This window comes from Dermochelys coriacea, chromosome 7, assembly GCF_009764565.3.
Source record: "Dermochelys coriacea isolate rDerCor1 chromosome 7, rDerCor1.pri.v4, whole genome shotgun sequence".
In the NCBI taxonomy this organism is placed as follows: domain Eukaryota; kingdom Metazoa; phylum Chordata; order Testudines; family Dermochelyidae; genus Dermochelys; species Dermochelys coriacea.
Window position 1 is genome coordinate 77,761,486 of NC_050074.1, and position 18,502 is coordinate 77,779,987.

The 18,502-nt window shown below is 40.5% G+C and overlaps 1 protein-coding gene across 1 annotated transcript in view; it reads right to left on the reverse strand.

Annotated features, from left to right (window-relative positions):
* Positions 1-5,039: 5,039 nt before the first annotated feature.
* TMEM26 (transmembrane protein 26) overlaps positions 5,040-18,502 on the reverse strand; it is a 29,563-nt gene continuing 16,100 nt past the window's right edge. The window contains exons 3-6 of the mRNA XM_038408247.2: positions 13,043-13,159; positions 12,297-12,517; positions 11,111-11,187; positions 5,040-8,870 (exon numbers count right to left, since the gene is read on the reverse strand). Of these exons, the coding sequence (XP_038264175.1) occupies positions 8,455-8,870; positions 11,111-11,187; positions 12,297-12,517; positions 13,043-13,159 (831 nt within the window). The 3' untranslated portion in view covers positions 5,040-8,454. The remainder of the gene's footprint in view (positions 8,871-11,110; positions 11,188-12,296; positions 12,518-13,042; positions 13,160-18,502) is intronic.

An 18,502-nucleotide genomic window follows, 5' to 3' on the forward strand; every position in this document is an offset into this window, starting at 1 on the left:
CAAGAAAAAGGCCAATTGTGTTTTTTTCCCCAAAGTGGGAGATTTCCAAAGTCTTTAATTTCATGAAAGTTAGTTATCCTAGTGCTGTTACAAATACCTTTTGGAGGCTGTAAGCAGGAGCCGTTCCCACCCTGCTGTAAAGCAGTCTGCATACTGTATAGAACCTACACTCATTCCCTTCTGGCTTTTGGCTTTATGACAGTAACTATAAAGTTCAGTCTAAATTTTCTCCCCAGGCTTGGCTTCTCCTAGGGGTACTACAGCAGGACTTCTTAGTCCATATCTGGACTCCCCTCTGTCTTGCATTCTAGATCCTTTCTGTCAGACGACCACTCCCACCTCTCTTATATTCATGGTGGAGTTTAATATGACACTCATTAAATTACATTTCTGTAACTGTGAGTTAGGAAGATTCACTTAGCATCACCCAGTGGAGTCAACAGCACATGCAAACAGATTGGGGCCACAGGAGCCCGCTACCACCCTGCTTCAGATTTTACAGGTTGCATCATGAACTTCTATCTAAAAAAGGGAAAAAAAACCTCTGGCAAGAGAGCAGTTCCTTTTTGTAGCCACTTTTAATTTGTAATTTATATATATTGAAATCTGAGTCTGTCGAGGGTAAATGATGGTGCATTTCCTACCCACATGTGGAGAATGTTCTATCAAAGTTCATGACAGGTTCCAGGAATTGCCATACAGGACCACACTAGTGAGCCATCCCATTCAATATCCTGTCTCTGACAGTGGCCAGTACTAGTTGCTTCTGAGGTAGGTGCAAGAAACCCCTTACTGGACATTTATGAAGTAACCTGCCCACAGGGAAAGTTTTCTTCCTAAGCCGTCAGTGAGAGGTTGGTTCATGCCCTGAGGCACAAGGGTTTAAATTTCGTGTACTTTTATTTATGCCATATAATGTAACTGTGAGTGGTCTCATCCATATAAATGACTATCCATTTGCATTAATATCCCCCATCTTTCTCCTTTCATGGCATCAGCTCTTCATGAAAAGAGAAACTGTTCCTGATATTTCTCTCCTTTCCCATCTCAGGTGACATTTAGATTTTTTTAGATCCTCCCCTAACCTGTGTCACAGAAAAAAATTCCTGCATCCTCCAGGACCGGTTTCTCTAGTTCTCTACGGCTTTCTTGTCTGCCTGGACCCCAGCACTATGTATGCACAGTGCAGCCACAGCTCTGACATGCCCCAGAATGTGTTGCTCGTTGGAGGGAGACATTAGAAAATGCAACATCAAGATTGTAGTTTTCAGAATCAAATCTGAATAAAATGTTATCATAAACTGGAGCAGCTGGTGGTAGTGATGTCGGGACCTTCCTAGAGGAACTAGGGCCTGGTTTACACAGCTGGAAAGGAAAGGTGAGAGACAGGAAGGAAGACTTTTAGCTGGCTTTCTCAGCTGAATTAATGTGAGCCTTAGGATTTGTTCAGATAGATGGGCTGGTGAAGAAGCCATCCAGTCTGGATAATTCCCAATAAGCCTGCTCATCTCTATTGCAGTATTTGAAGTCCATTGATCAGATTTGGCAAAACACCTTTTACCTGCTACCCTCTGGTCAAGTCGTTCACGGGGCTGAAAGGGTTGCTTTTTCTTTTTTTTTGTATGTTGTACTGTTATGCAAACAATGCTATGTAAATGTTCAGGTGAGATAAAAATAAATATGTAAATGATAGCACAAAACTCAGAATACAGCCTTGTGTGTGGCAAAATGGCTGTGTCCCAATCAACTTACTTTGTATGTGCAAAGGAAGAATCATAGAATCATAGAATCATAGAATATCAGGGTTGGAAGGGACCCCAGAAGGTCATCTAGCCCAACCCCCTGCTCAAAGCAGGACCAAGTCCCAGTTAAATCATCCCAGCTAGGGCTTTGTCAAGCCTGACCTTAAAAACCTCTAAGGAAGGAGATTCTACCACCTCCCTAGGTAACGCATTCCAGTGTTTCACCACCCTCTTAGTGAAAAAGTTTTTCCTAATATCCAATCTAAACCTCCCCCATTGCAACTTGAGACCATTACTCCTCGTTCTGTCATCTGCTACCATTGAGAACAGTCTAGAGCCATCCTCTTTGAAACCCCCTTTCAGGTAGTTGAAAGCAGCTATCAAATCCCCCCTCATTCTTCTCTTCTGCAGACTAAACAATCCCAGCTCCCTCAGCCTCTCCTCATAAGTCATGTGCTCTAGACCCCTAATCATTTTCGTTGCCCTTCGTTGTACTCTTTCCAATTTATCCACATCCTTCCTGTAGTGTGGGGCCCAAAACTGGACACAGTACTCCAGATGAGGCCTCACCAGTGTCGAATAGAGGGGAACGATCACGTCCCTCGATCTGCTCGCTATGCCCCTACTTATACAACCCAAAATGCCATTGGCCTTCTTGGCAACAAGGGCACACTGCTGACTCATATCCAGCTTCTCGTCCACTGTCACCCCTAGGTCCTTTTCCGCAGAACTGCTGCCGAGCCATTCGGTCCCTAGTCTGTAGCGGTGCATTGGATTCTTCCATCCTAAGTGCAGGACCCTGCATTTATCCTTATTGAACCTCATTAGATTTCTTTTGGCCCAATCCTCCAATTTGTCTAGGTCCTTCTGTATCCTATCCCTCCCCTCCAGCGTATCTACCACTCCTCCCAGTTTAGTATCATCCGCAAATTTGCTGAGAGTGCAATCCACACCATCCTCCAGATCATTTATGAAGATATTGAACAAAACGGGCCCCAGGACCGACCCCTGGGGCACTCCACTTGACACCGGCTGCCAACTAGACATGGAGCCATTGATCACTACCCGTTGAGCCCGACAATCTAGCCAGCTTTCTACCCACCTTATAGTGCATTCATCCAGCCCATACTTCCTTAACTTGCTGACAAGAATGCTGTGGGAGACCGTGTCAAAAGCTTTGCTAAAGTCAAGAAACAATACATCCACTGCTTTCCCTTCATCCACAGAACCAGTAATCTCATCATAAAAGGCGATTAGATTAGTCAGGCATGACCTTCCCTTGGTGAATCCATGCTGACTGTTCCTGATCACTTTCCTCTCCTCTAAGTGCTTCAGGATTGATTCTTTGAGGACCTGCTCCATGATTTTTCCAGGGACTGAGGTGAGGCTGACCGGCCTGTAGTTCCCAGGATCCTCCTTCTTCCCTTTTTTAAAGATGGGCACTACATTAGCCTTTTTCCAGTCATCCGGGACTTCCCCCGTTCGCCACGAGTTTTCAAAGATAATGGCCAAGGGCTCTGCAATCACAGCCGCCAATTCCTTCAGCACTCTCGGATGCAATTCGTCCGGCCCCATGGACTTGTGCACGTCCAGCTTTTCTAAATAGTCCCTAACCACCTCTATCTCTACAGAGGGCTGGCCATCTCTTCCCCATTTTGTGTTGCCCAGCACAGCAGTCTGGGAGCTGACCTTGTTAGTGAAAACAGAGGCAAAAAAAGCATTGAGTACATTAGCTTTTTCCACATCCTCTGTCACTAGCTTGCCTCCCTCATTCAGTAAGGGGCCCACACTTTCCTTGGCTTTCTTCTTGTTGCCAACATACCTGAAGAAACCCTTCTTGTTACTCTTGACATCTCTTGCTAGCTGCAGCTCCAGGTGCGATTTGGCCCTCCTGATATCTTTCCTACATGCCCGAGCAATATTTTTATACTCTTCCCTGGTCATATGTCCAAGCTTCCACTTCTTGTAAGCTTCTTTTTTATGTTTAAGATCCGCTAGGATTTCACCATTAAGCCAAGCTGGTCGCCTGCCATATTTACTATTCTTTCGACTCATCGGGATGGTTTGTCCCTGTAACCTCAACAGGGATTCCTTGAAATACAGCCAGCTCTCCTGGACTCCCTTCCCTTTCATGTTAGTCCCCCAGGGGATCCTGGCCATCTGTTCCCTGAGGGAGTCAAAGTCTGCTTTCCTGAAGTCCAGGGTCCGTATCCTGCTGCTTACCTTTCTTCCCTGCGTCAGAAGAGCTGCCTTCTGGAAGATAAACAGAGCAACTCTTTTCCTAATAAAAAAGGAGTACTTGTGGCACCTTAGAGACTAACAAATTTATTTGAGCATAAGCTTTCGTGAGCTACAGCTCACTTCATCGGATGCATGTAGTGGACTGTATTTTCCACTGCATGCATCCGATAAAGTGAGCTGTAGCTCACAAAAGCTTATGCTCAAATAAATTTGTTAGTCTCTAAGGTGCCACCAATACTCCTTTTCTTTTTGCGGATACAGACTAACATGGCTGCTACTCTGAAACCTATCTTTTCCTAATGTTGTTAACTGACAAAAACAATCTTTTGTAAATTTAAAGTAAAGAAAAAGACACCAGAGATGCAATAATCTTAGTAATTAGTTATTTCAAAAGGGGAGAAAAACTATTCAGAGGGAGTTTGTTTTGTTTTTGGGGAAAGAGCTGATTAAGAAGAGGTCTTGTTAAACTAAGCAAACCCACACGGAAGTGATGAATTCCAGAGAGTTTACCAAACATTTGAGCATTTAATTGTTTGGGGGAGTTACTACATACAGTAGATTTGCATACAGATTGCATAGTGTTTAAGGTTCTCATTTTAACATATCTGTAATCTCTAGGCTGTTCTTTAACTGTTCTGGAGAGATCTGGAGTTTTCAACAGCAAGTTCATATGTCATAGTAAAATGAAATAAAAGCTGTGTTTTTAATACATTACTGTGTGTTCATGCGCACATGAACACGCACTTGCTTATGCAGATATTTTGCTTCATAAATATTAAAGGTCAAATTCTCTTCAGATACACTGATGTAAACCTGGAATAATATCAGGGACTTCACTTAGGTGCTCAGATGCTACAATGATGAGGATGATATAAGAACCTACATAGAACAGAATTCACTATTATTGCACATGATTTACACTGATATGATTGAGATCAGAATCTGGTATAAATAATTAATTTAGCATGAGTGGAAAAGAAAAACAGCCCATGGAAGATATAATTAATGGAAATACATATGTCGTTGGCTCTCACATAATAAACTGGCAGCTCTTGCTGAGGTAACTGCATTTTATTTGCAAAGTACACTTGGGAATTTTTTTTAAAGTAATTACACATTTTCCTCCATTTCCACCAATTTCCAGAGAACAGTCCTTTACAAATACCAACAGAAACAAACAGAACCAGGTTTCAATACACTCTACAATCATGACTTTTTAAAGGCTCAGGAGCTACAAGCTTATTTGAGCCAGTGTCAAAAGAAAGAGGAATAAATTTCAGCAAAGGAAGGAGGCAGTAAAGATTAGTATATAGAATAAGCAACAAAGGACAGCACTGGGAACAACTATATAAATAATTGTAAATGGTTAGATACATATTCTAAGAGGCAATGTAATAAAATGCTGCTGACTCAGGAAAGAACAGTAGCTAGGGAGAATTTTCTGAACCCTTGCATTTTAAAAGGTTCATTTTCCAAGCATGAAAGGATATCTGTAGCTTTTCCTGAATAGAAAACATTACACCTACTGTTCTTCAGATATACCACAGAGACTGGCTTATCTTCAAGAAAATATAGTCTACCACTTCCATGATGCAAAAATCTGTGCAAGGCTGCAGTATGATGCAGTATTTCTCCCCACTCAGCTGGCAGATTCAGAGAGAGATCAGCTGACTCAAAGGCTGCTGGAAAAACCTCTCATTTGTCTGGTAAGAAATTTGCAGAGGGAAACGGAGGATTCTTGCAAATAAGATCTATTGCCATGGCCAAATACTCAGACTAATATAAATTTTAAATCTCTCTCTCCATGGCCAATTATTGAATTGTACAAGCCAATGTAATTATTCTGCTGCTAACCATGTTCAACCGCAAATAGGAAGATAGACAGCTCATCTTTTAAGTGCCTTGTTTGTCTTTTTAGACTCTCTTTTTGCCTTGCCGAGAGGAGAGGCGGCATTAGAGGACACATCTCTACTATAGCCCGAGGCCTGTGTGAGAAATGGACCTGTGAGTCAGGTAAAGTCAACAGGGTTGGGATCAGGCCATAAGAGGGTAGCTCGAAGGGCAAATCCTTTTCAAGTCAATGTGAGTTTTGCCAGGACTTGAAAGGAGACAACTGATGAGCAGAAAGATTACTACTACCATAGAATAATCCTGATATTAACTAGGCTCTGTGTCTGATAACCCCTGGAGGCCCTGGGATCCGCTACAGGCCAATAGCCCAGTAGATAATTTGTTGCTAACTGAGCCTTTACGTAGATCATGAGTTAAAAACACAAGTCATGCTGTTTGTCATTGCGCTAATAAATCTGAGATGATGCCATTGTAAAATCTGTACATTACAGATTAATTAACACATGCATTTAACATCAATATTTTAATTCCTGTGTAAAATAACAATGAACTGGAAAAAAATTCAAAAGGAATGTGAACGGTCTAGTCTTAAGTCAAAAGGATAAAATACAATCTAAGCAACTGATTCGAAATTCACCTCAGTGCTGAAGATTTTAGAGAGAACAGCTGTTTAGCAGCAGCAGCGTGCTAGCTTTTTACCATTAAACCTGAATTAAAATCCCAGAGCAAGCTGTGGCCTAGTCTCCATATGCCAACATCATGAAAACACCTCAATTAACGATTGGCACTTTCTACTGAAAAGAGACCCAAGATTAAAAGAGCAGGAGGTGCTGCAGGTTACTTCTGAAGCGCACTGTCCTGAATGGAAAGGAACTGTGAAAGACTTCCTGCTTGTAGTATGCCTGGCACGCTCTTCTTTGATCACCTAAAGTCCTGATCCAGCATTGAGCAAATATCATTGTAACATAGATCCTCATCGTCATGAGCACTACAAACATCATGAAATCACAAATATAAACAACATATGTTTTGCGGTTTTCTAAACAAATTATTCAAATATTTTTTTTCCTTTAAAAATAATTAAAATCATGTCAGCACTCATAAATGACCCTATAATAATAAGCTAGTGTATGCTTGATATGAAGGGGAAAATTCTCGGGTTATTTTCTAAAATTTTCATGTATTGCTAACTTCTATAAACAGATTAATCTTTCAGACCACAAAAGTTTACATGGGAAGATTTAACTGGGAATTTTCAGTTGAGAAAACTACGTCTGTTGGGTCATGTTAAATTTCATAGGTTTTGTTAATGTATTTAAATTTAATTAACTTTTCAAAATATGGAAAGTTGTAAAAGCACCTGCTATTTGTGTGCAAATATAGTTATTTAGCCAGTTTTTGGAATTATGGCTCTGATTCTCCAATCACATTACAGCTGTGTAAATGAGGAATAAATCCAATCAAATCAGTGGAGTTACATTGGTGTAATGTATGTTTAGGTGAGAAGTGACCTCATGTTATTCACTACTGAACTTCCACAGAGGCCTCTGCACTGGTGAACATACATTTTTTTTCAGACTCTTTTAAAATGATGCTCAGATACTCAATAGACCAGACAGCCTCTGAATTGGATATATCAGAGTTTAGGCACTTTATAAAATGCAGACTGAGAGCCAAAGTCCTTTTGCTTGTCTTATACAAACAATCCCATTGCTTTAAATGGGACTACATGCTTGAGTAAAGTCATAACAATTGCAATTCAAAAAAGACATTTCATGAACTAGAACTTTCAAACAATGTGAAATGGAAAAAACTTCAAAGTATTTTGTGACATTTTTTCATTATTTTGACCATCTCTAATTGTAATAGAAAGATAAGCACCTCTGTAGAATGTGGCTCATGGCAAAAATGATAAGTGAACTGTAAGACCAGATTAAAAATGTTTTAGATTTGGTACCAGGCAAGCCCCAAAAAACACTGAGAAAGGACTTCCATGGTTCTGTGTGCTACTCCATGTCACTGGTGCTTTTACTGAATCAAGCCAATAGTGAGGTAACTTCTAAAACAGTTGTTCTTGCATTCACTGAAAGGACAATGTTTTGATGTCATAGTGACAGCAGAAACACATTATCTCCATTCAATTTACACTCCTATGCAATTGCCATTGCTGAAGTAATTCTGCGATATATCATTCACCACACTGTTTTTACAGCCTGTCAACTGAAGCAAAGTTACAGGCTCCCCAATTTCAGGTAACTGTCCTGATATGTCTGTCCTTCTGCACAAATACATCTGAGCACGTTCTTTAACTTAATGCCTCCAAAGACAGTAACCAAGTTTGTTAATGCAACACAACTTCAAATCTTGTAGTTCTATAAACTACACCTACCTAATCCCGCTGGATAAATATAATAAGGATGTAGTAGAACCCCCCCAAAAATCAATAGGATCAAAAAGTTCTCCTTTCTGTGACATCGCTTCAAAATCTTCTGGTTTTTAGAACAAAATTTCATTTTGTTGTGGAAGGGAGATGAGGAAGAACCATGATAATACAAACAGGCCAAACCCTTCCAAAAGGCCACAGGAAACAGACCGTGTTGCAGTGAATAAACAGCTGAGTTCACTGATATTCTGATGGGACTGGCGAATCCTCCAGAGGAATAGCAGTGCATTCTTTCATATCAGTATCCCAGTCGCTGGGTGGGAGAGTGGTATCATTAGGCTCACATGGGCAGCAGCTGACTCCTCCTATCCGGCTGCTTGGTAGATACTGCAGGGAAGCACGGAAGTCTAACGATAGCACTATTAGACGGTACAGTTGTAACATCACAACTAAGATATTCTTAGCTGTGAAAAACACCAGCATCTGATTGATTACTTTAAAATAGCTCATCAGTATCAAACGTAAAATAAGGAAAGGGCCATCTTGTATGAAGAGGCTGATTCCAATGTTCCATAGGTCTGCACTGTGCCTGCACAGCAGTAAAGTGGGGACTCTCATAGATGACACAGATAGTTTACAGCCAATATGTTGCACTGTAAATAAAAGACATTCTGTGTTAATGTAGCACTCTGAAACCTAGACATGAAAGGATGAAAGGGCAGCTCAGAGGTAGAGTGGATTATTAGTGCACTAAACTATCAACCCTGCAGGTCCAGGTTCAAAATAAAGTATGTCCAGGGCTTGATACAGCAACGCATGCAGTTCCCTCTTAAGAATGTGCTTACAGTTAAGTAAACACTTAAGTGCTTTGCTGAATAGGGCTTGAAAACGGTATGGTCTCATTCCGTCCTTGTTGGACACTTGTCCACAGCACACACCCACCATACAGATTTGGTATGACCAGTAGCCTCCTTTCAGTGATGACACATGGCTTACACAGCCGGCCTTGAAGGTTAGGGTTAGGATATACTGGATGGGAGGTATGTACAGTGCTTACAAACAGTATGAATGACTCTAGTTATTGCTATCTATTTCTGGTGTTATGGGTACTATATCACATGGGTATATCTTAACTTGTATGCACGAGTCTTCCTTAACCTGATGAAAACATCCCGCTAGCTAACTTAAAATGCTTACAGTGATATTGCACTTGCAAGGCAAGATAATATCTAGGGTTCACTCATGATAAATATGGTTGTTTAACATGAAAAACTTACCACTGAAATTAGGTTATTTTGTTTAGACTGCATAATTTTTAGATTTTAATTAGTATCATAAATCATGACACATTCAGTAGAAGAACTATATTGTTTGTCTCTTTGGATGTAAATAATTCGCTCAAGAATGGAAAGCAAGCTTCTAAGAACAGCGGAGCATTTCATTTGAATTCATTAGAGAAACAAAAGTTTCTTCATGCAGTTGCTGAATTTTCTATGCACTTGTGCATCATCATCTTCAAATATCCTGCCTTGATGCAGCTGAATGTCATGTGCAGCACTGACATAGCCCTTTGTTACGAAGCACAGTGGTGCAGCAGTAAAAAGTAAAATTTTTGTGTCTCACTCAAACAGCTGTACAGAGGTATGATCGTTACAAACTTACCTTCTTAAATAGAATTGTCACATATGGTAAATATTTTAAAGAGCATACATATACTCTTTCCTTTAATTTTCCACTGTGAAATGTAGGGAAAGAAACAGAATAGCAATGACAAGGAAAAACATAGCATACTTCATTTAAATTAATGCTATGATCCTTTAAGGGTATTTGAATGCTTTCTTGAACTAGAATGGTATGTATTTTTGAAAGAATACATTGTTAGCGATCCATATATCTGCAAATCTGAATGTGATATATCTTAAAAGCTCCTGCATCAATCTGTAGCATCGAGCTGTTAAAATGAAACATTAAAACATGGAAATATTTCCTCAACCTTAATATTTAAAAAAGCCTAATATCCTTTTTAAGAAAATGGCTCCAGAAAAAGTCCCAGAAGAAAAAAACGATTGAGCTATTTTATCAATTTTATATAAAAACCTGTTGAAAATAATTCCTTCTTGAGCTGATTGTATACATGAGATGCAGCTGAATTGTAAACTCCAAGAAAAGAGGGATCAGAATAATAGATGCTGACATAGGGAGATGTCCATTATGCCTCCCTGCACCAGAAAAGCCCTCTCTGCAAGAGAATAAAATCACCCTGAGGTAGGACCACTTGTGATGTTTCTACTACCTCCTTTCCTTGGTGTTCAAGCCAAGGATGAGCAGCGTAATACTTTTATGCTTTCCAGAGAAGCCCTATGGACTGGAGCCACTGAGTGGGGGAGTGTCTGGCCACACCCTTTTCTCAGCCAACCATATCCACTTTATGGGCTATGCTGGCCTCATGTTAAGAAGAGGACATCCCAACTCAGGGGCTCTTTGCCATCGTCTACCTCAGTGGGAGCCAGCTTAGTTCCAAGAGTGGCTCTAGCCCCAGGGTTTATAGTTAAGGTTCTGTCAATTTTTCCATTATAATGACACAATCACAGCAGGTGCCCCTATTTAACACATTCAGCAGCAATTCCAGTTTGCCTGGAAACAAAAAGTATATATTAAAGAGATCACAGTTCAGCTTGAAATAAATCTTCCTTCAAAAGAAAGCATACTTATTTTTCTATGCTGATGCTGAGCTTCCTTCGAATAATGCATCGTCTCTGTGATGTGAATTGCCGTCCAAAAGCCTTCAGCATAGTCTTTGGCAGTGGTGTTTACTTTCATTCACATAATGCTATAAGTGTGCACAGCCCTGAGACATGCTCATCTCTGAAAAAGGTGTTTTGCTGATACTAACCTGCAAGATCAAGTGGAAACTGCAACATACTCCAAGTCCATACACAAAGAATTGCATAAACAAGAGCATGGTTATGCCTAAAAACAAACAAACAAAAAAGTGAGTAACTAATGAAATGAACCCTCAAACTATTTAGAACACTGTCACTTTTAAAAGGATTTGGAGCCCAACAGTACAGCTAGTGGGTATATGTGTCATTCCAGTGGAATTCTGGAGAAACTTGGGGCAACTCCTGGTGGGAATCCCTACAGTTGGTTTGCATTTTCCACCTGCTTGAACTGTGTGATTTAGACCAAACCTCAGAGTTAAAACTCAAAAGAGTGATCAGAGTATGGAAATAAATTCTGAGGTTCAATGAGGAGAAGATGCCCTACCCTTCTGGTGATTTCACATCTTCGTTGAGCTTGAACCATCTTTGTTATGTAGGGAGAGCCTGCCCTGCTATTAAATAAGTTTTGTTACAGGTACAGCTTAGTTGAATAGTGAAAAAAGAATAATGTATGGATATTTTCTGGGACAAAATTGCCAAATTCAGTTCCCCATTATTTGTGGGGTCACATTCTTTATGAAAATTCAGATAACTGAGTATCTCTGAAGATGTTTCTAAATCATTTTAATTATTATTCATCTGAAAATTCATATTGGAAGCAGATTACTCTCTCCTCTCCTATTTTAAAACCTTGTCACCCACTCAGGGAGAAACCATCTCAGGTAACCGAACATGCAACTTGGATAATGAATAGCCACAGCAAACTGTTTGTAAACAACACACAGTCTGAAAAGCATCTGATTTACAAGACAATCAAGATTAGCTTGTGAACAAATCACTAACCAAAAGAGAGGCTCTGTTTGTAATAAATAGTTGGAGTAGCTCTAATTTTATGTATTGTAAACACTGTGTGTTAGTTACTCTATTTTCCTAGTTGTTTGAGTCCTTTCCTTTTGATGAATGTGACATGTTTCATTATGAATAACCTCCTATGAAGCGGATGGGAGCTACTTGTCACCTCCATGGAGGCGCAGAAGAAGATAAAAAAGTCCTAGACAGTAGCCATCTCTTGATATCTCTGAATAATCCAGTTGCAGCAACCCCAAATTCACACAGATTACAAAACTTGAAATGGAACAAGAAAGTCTTCAGTATAACCTTGGATACAAATGACGTACTTCAGGAAATATTACTTACCTTACATTTTCTACTTCCAAAGTCTCGCTAGTGAATTCAAGTATGTCTGCTGCAGTTCCCACAAACATAAGCAGCAGCTGTGACAACTGATCACGGGTGATTTCACCACCAATGGGAAGAAGCCATCTCCCTATTATTAGTAGCAGTAGAAAAGTCTGGTGGAGTCCTAGTGTCCATACAGTTTCGCACACTGTGGAGAGCTGGGAGACAAAAACTCTAGCCTATTGCAAAGACCAAAACAACAAGAAAAATACTGTATTGATAGGAACATGAGATGGTCTAGCTATAAAAACTTATCTCTACTGAATGCTCCTTCAATTCAACCGATCATGTTAGCTCTTTCTTCAAGCAGAATTAAAGCAAACCGATTCATGCTGCTGGTGTGACTCACTCAATGGACAGCCAGACCAAGTTGATTTATCTCTTTCTTTTTCTCCCCTTGTCTCATTGTTCACTTAACTGTTATACTTTGCTCCACTGTAACTCCAAAATTGTTGAACTGAATTTTGTCATTCTTGGGGGAGGAAGGAAATCCCTTCAGACTCAGACCAATCTTAGCAACAACATTTAGAGCACGAGCACCGTCTACACCAATGGCTTTTTATAAATGACAATTTTCATCACACCACTTTGCCAAACTGTCCTGTGCAAGGGAGGTTCACTACATAGACCCAAAAAGTGCTATCTTATCTCTGTGCCCCTATATATAATAAAGTCTATACATTGAGTAGAGAAAGGTATCCCACCGACTCAATTATGTGATGATCTGCTCCCTCATTTTTGGGAGTGCTCTCTTTTAATTGATTGAAGTCTTCTCTGTTACTGATATTCTCCCATGTTTGTTCAGTTTCATTATTGCAAAACTACAATAAACAAAAACATCATACACTCAGAAAACATCATGGGGCTGGAGGAGAATTCTTGAATTTTCACCCAACAACTTCATCCTAGACAGACATCTCCTTCCTTCCCTTCCAACGTTTAATCTCCCAATTTCCCATTCCTGTTGCCTTAGCCGTACTTGCATTATACTCCAGCAGCAAACTGTAATATGCCACTTGCTCATCCCATTTTCAGAACTTGAGCCTCATTTGAATGTTGATCCCAGTCTCAGCAAGCCCACAATGGATGTCACTCCTGAAGCCTAACCTCCTGTGATGGTGTGCTGTGAATTCCAAGCCAACTAGCTTGGAGAGAGCCTGTGGTTCTACTTATTCATGTATTAAAATACTATGTAATGCCAACACTGTACTGCACTTAGTTTTACTTCTGTAGTTTGACTCTGACTTGCTGGATTAGTAAATATAGTATGAGTGCAGGATCCAGACACTGCAGCAGAGTTCTAGTAGTACAATAAACATTTTTGTTCAGAATCTAGTCAACTGCCTTTTTATTAGCATATTTTAATAATCATATTAGAAACAAGAGAAAAATGACAGGTATCCATTTACTGCCACAACCACTGGTAGCTTTCCCCCCCATCTCCTTGTGTACTATAAGCCTGACCATTTTCTCTTTTTGCATCAGAAAACTCCAATGCAATATCATTTAGAAAGGGAAGGGGTTTCAGTACAACTATCATTTTCCCTTTAGGGCTATGAGTTCTGTGGCTTTCTCTGTGATTATTAATAGTGCCATCCTATTAGTTCATTTATTTCATAATTCACATAAGTTTGCAGGGACCAACTAGGAAGCCCCTAAATTACTATTCAGTTTTGTAAAACAGAGTATTGTAGATTTTATATATTGTGTGTGTTGTTGAATTTTCTAGTAACTACCAGTATATTTTAGCAGAATCAAATACGTCTGATATAGGATTTGTATGATCTTAGTGGGTTTGTGTGCCTAAGTTTATTGGTCCAGTTCTGCTCATTTGCACCACTTTACATCTGGAGTAGTGTAACTGATGTAAGTGGTATTCCTTCAGATTTACACCAGTGTAAGCAAAATTTGGCCCCATTCTCTGTAGTTTCATTGTTCAGGAGAGCATTCAAATACTGCAAAAATGACACCTTACAACCTAGTTCGATACAACATATGGCCACCTTCCATGCATGGGTGCAAAATCCAGCGTTATCTTAGAGGGATAGATGATTTCTGGGTGTCTGCAATGGGTAGAAAAAAAGACTTTTTACTGAATTAGGAATTTTTTATTTACCCCAAAATCATTGGGTATGTAGAAAAATATGTTCACTAACGGTGAAATTCTCCCATTGTTCAGGGGGCTAACACAGCATTCCCCATTTTGAAGACTTAAATGGTGCATGGGTCTAGTGCTGAGGTGAATTTCACTCTAGAACTGGACTCAACACCATTTGCTATATGGTAGGGAAACCTCTGTAAACTTTTGACTTCACTTCATAATGCAGTATGCTGTAGCTCTCTGTAATATGCCACCAATGGTTCCAAAAATATCCAGTCAGGCTCCCTCTGATTAAAAGGTAAATCAGGGTTAAGGCTGACAGCTGCATTTTAATCTGAAGACAGGTGTGGCCTATGCTTTTGAGGGGGGAAGGGACTATTTTCAAGACAACTTTCTCTTATCCAGGGGACCTGTCTGTAATTTTTCTGGTTGTTTCATTTCTCCTTCCATAAGAGCCCTCAGAGGAAGAAAAGATAAACCATTTTTTCCAGCAAGAGGCTATTTATTTCTATCTTCCAAGGAAACTCCTGCTGTAATTGGTGAAATGTCAGAACTAATTAAGAAAGCTATGTGCTGCTGTGTATCTCCTTAGAGCAGAAAAGCACCTCTTTGCACTCTTTGAGTACATACCGCTCTGAAGAATGTAATGAAGGCAAAAAAACCTTGAAGTTACTGAACTTCAGCAAACAAATCCTCGTTGCATGGGGCTGCGGTGACTAAAGAAACTACTATGATGCAGGGAGCAGATATTCAGTGACCCTTATTATTGTCCCTGGAGCAGATTGGATATGATTTTAAAAATCTATCTTCCTAACAATCCCTAAGCATCTCATTGCATTCTACTCAAAAACAAAGCTAATTAGAAAATCAAACTCCTCAGTTATTGAAGACTTTAATCCCGTCATATTTCTGCCAGACAGGCCTGGATGATTGTTTTCAAGCATGCTCATCGCATCAGTGGAGGAGTTAAGAGTGGGATTCACAAAGGTATGTACGGTAGGCACCTAACTCTCATTGATTTTAATGGAAGTTAGGTGCCTAAGTAAGCATCCCACCCAAACTTTTTCTGTACCAAACAGACCGTTTTCCAGGGAGTGCTAGGGATCTATATGCTAGTACAAAGGCAACATCTTCCAAAAAATACCTGTATTTGAGGTTCCACTTTTCCCCTTTACTTAGAATGAAGCATAAGTGAAGCACCTCACATACCACTGTGCAGTAATTGTGGACAAATGCTGTAAATAGAGCCCCTTCCCCAATAACCTGGAAATTCAGAAAAAAGCTCTTAGGTTAGCAGTTTGGGTTATTTGTGGGGGGATGGGGGTGGGGGGTTTCACAGGGAGAGAGTTTAACATAAACAAGGGAAAAGAACCATGGGTGTTTTGTATCTTATGAGAAGGAAGGTAGACAGAGGTATTACTGTGGACATGTGACATGAACAAAACAATGAGACATGAACACAATGTGGTTAAATGAGGAGGCTGCAATTTTATTTAAAGCTATTGTCTAATTGGGTTAATGACTCCAAAGTACCCGGGAGGGTGGTTTCAGTACACATCTCAATAGGCACCACTGGCCTGGGTGGGACTATAACCTGAGGGTGAGTGTGAAGGCCATGCCCCCTCTACACCCTCAAGCTTGCCAAGGAATGCTGACTAGAAACCAGAGTCACAACACGCTTCCTTCCTCCCACTTGGGGTAGGAGCCACAAACTATGCAAGACATAGAGGCAAACCCCACTATGCATGACTGTGCTCAGGGCCAATGCCCAGGCAACGTACTGGGTTACAGGGAGATTGAATCAGACTATTTTTAATTTATCTATGGCACTAGAACTGCCAAAGTTGCACCAAGTGTAATGTAAGCCCTGAGCCCAGACCTCTTGGATGCCAGCTGGAGGATGAAAAACCCACCCAGCACTTTGCCAATTTTGCCATGTGGGAAAAATCCCTGCCAGACTCCATCACCAGAAATCCAGCATGTAGATTAAGGGGAGGGCTGAAACAGGGAGCCCACAATGGCTGCCCCATCTGGACAGAAAACTGTATCAATCCCTTCACTCTGCATCGTCACCAAATGGGAGCCAATCATGGAGCCATAGCACCACCCTGAATTGTAGTGGAATACTAAACTATAGTACACTGTTCAGCTGCTAGGTGACACAGTGTGTAAAATATCTTATCTAAGCTAACCTCAGCCATACCTAGCAGAACATTAAAGGATTTTATACTGAACGCACCTGGTGTGTAGCTCTGAGAAGGAAGCTCAGTCTATATCTGGTACAGGAGCCTGGGCTGCTAGTAGCAGCCCAGCAACCTGCCATGAACATGAGACGCAGTGCAGTAGGTGGGACAGGCCCAGAACTCAGGCTCAGACACAGAAGGTGGAAGGAAGTGATGGGAGGAGGAGAAGCAGCAGCAGCCCCACCACAGTGAAGGAAAGTGGGGAGGAAAAGGAGAGGGAACATGTGGAACACTGCCTCAGCTGTTCCCACTTGAGAGAGCTCCTCCCTCTCCCCCCACCCTAGAAGGTACCTCAGCAGCTCCTGGCACCATCAAACTACAGCCTGGCGAGCAAGGTGAGGACTGTCATATTGGGGGTAGGGGTGAGGAAACAGAGACCATACATGCAAAAGCAACTTACTCTGTCAGTATCTATCTGGGTCCCTCTTTCTATTTCTAAAGCTATTTGTGTTTTAATGTGGGCTTTTCTCCCTCAGTGCTAGACTTCTCCTTCTGAAGAATTCTGCCCTGACTTGCACTCCTTAATCCTTATTCTGGACTAGATGTGAGCAAATAGTGGACAACTATATTTTTTAACGTGTTCATTTAGTCTGAGTCCTGATTTGATCCAATTACATTTGTGTCTTGTTCTGGTTCAATTCTCTGGGAATATTTATGAAACTGGTGTTTGTTCACATGAAAGTTTGGGGAAGAGCTGTTCATTTTACAAAGTACATACAAGCGTGAATGGGAGCATTAGCACCAGAGCTATTCGCCCAGCCCATCTATCCACTATATACATGCAATTATTTAGTGGAAATATGACAAGAGAAAATTGAATGTAAAGCCTGGCAGGCAGTGAATAAATCTGGCTTACATCTTTCTTTCTCTGTCAGGAAGGAACTCAACTATTTTTAAATATTGGATCTGTATACATAGCTACATGTAATTCTCTTTATTGTGCAAAAAAGGATAGGAAGACATTTTTAAAATCCTCAAACTTCCTGGTCTAACTTATTTTCTACTTTTTTTCTTCCTAAAATGAGAGTCAACATCCCTATGATTTCTTCACATGTTTTTCCTACAGTCAAAAACTTTCCTCAGAGTTACGAACACCTTGGGAATGGAGGTTGTTTGTAACTCTGAACAAAATGTTATGGTTGTTCTTTCAAAAGTTTACAACTGAACATTGACTTAATACAGCTTTGAACTTTACTATGCGGAAGAAAAATGCTGCTTTCCCTTTATTATTTTAGTAGTTTACATTTAACACAGTACTGTACTATATTTGCTGCTGCTTCTTTTTTTTTGGTCTCTGCTGCTACCTGATTATGTACTTCCAGTTCCAAATGAGGTGTGTGGTTGACCGGTCAGTTCATAACTCTGGGGTTCATAACTCTGAGGTTCTACTGTATTTATAAACATTAAGTGATCCAATTAAGGAACAGAAACCATATCATGATCAGTTATAGGCCAAATTCTGGATTTTAATACTGCAAGGAGCAATTGCTACAGCTTGTGAAAACCCTATAGACTAATTCAGAAAATTCCTTTTGGGATTGCGAACAGTTTGCAAATGGAATTAAGGGCCAACTAATAAACTTTTCACAGTGTCATTTGACCAACTCTATTCTGGACCCTCTGCTACAAGGGACAGATCACCCTCAATTGCCACTGATTTCTGTGGGAGTTGCGAGTTTTGAAAACTCCAAGGGAGTGCTCGGTACCTCACAGGATTGAAGCAACAGACACACCTATGGGGCTATACTGTAAAGAATGAAGTTGATGCTGGAGACCTTCATAGTCTGCTGCTACGGAAATACATGTGATACTGCCAATTC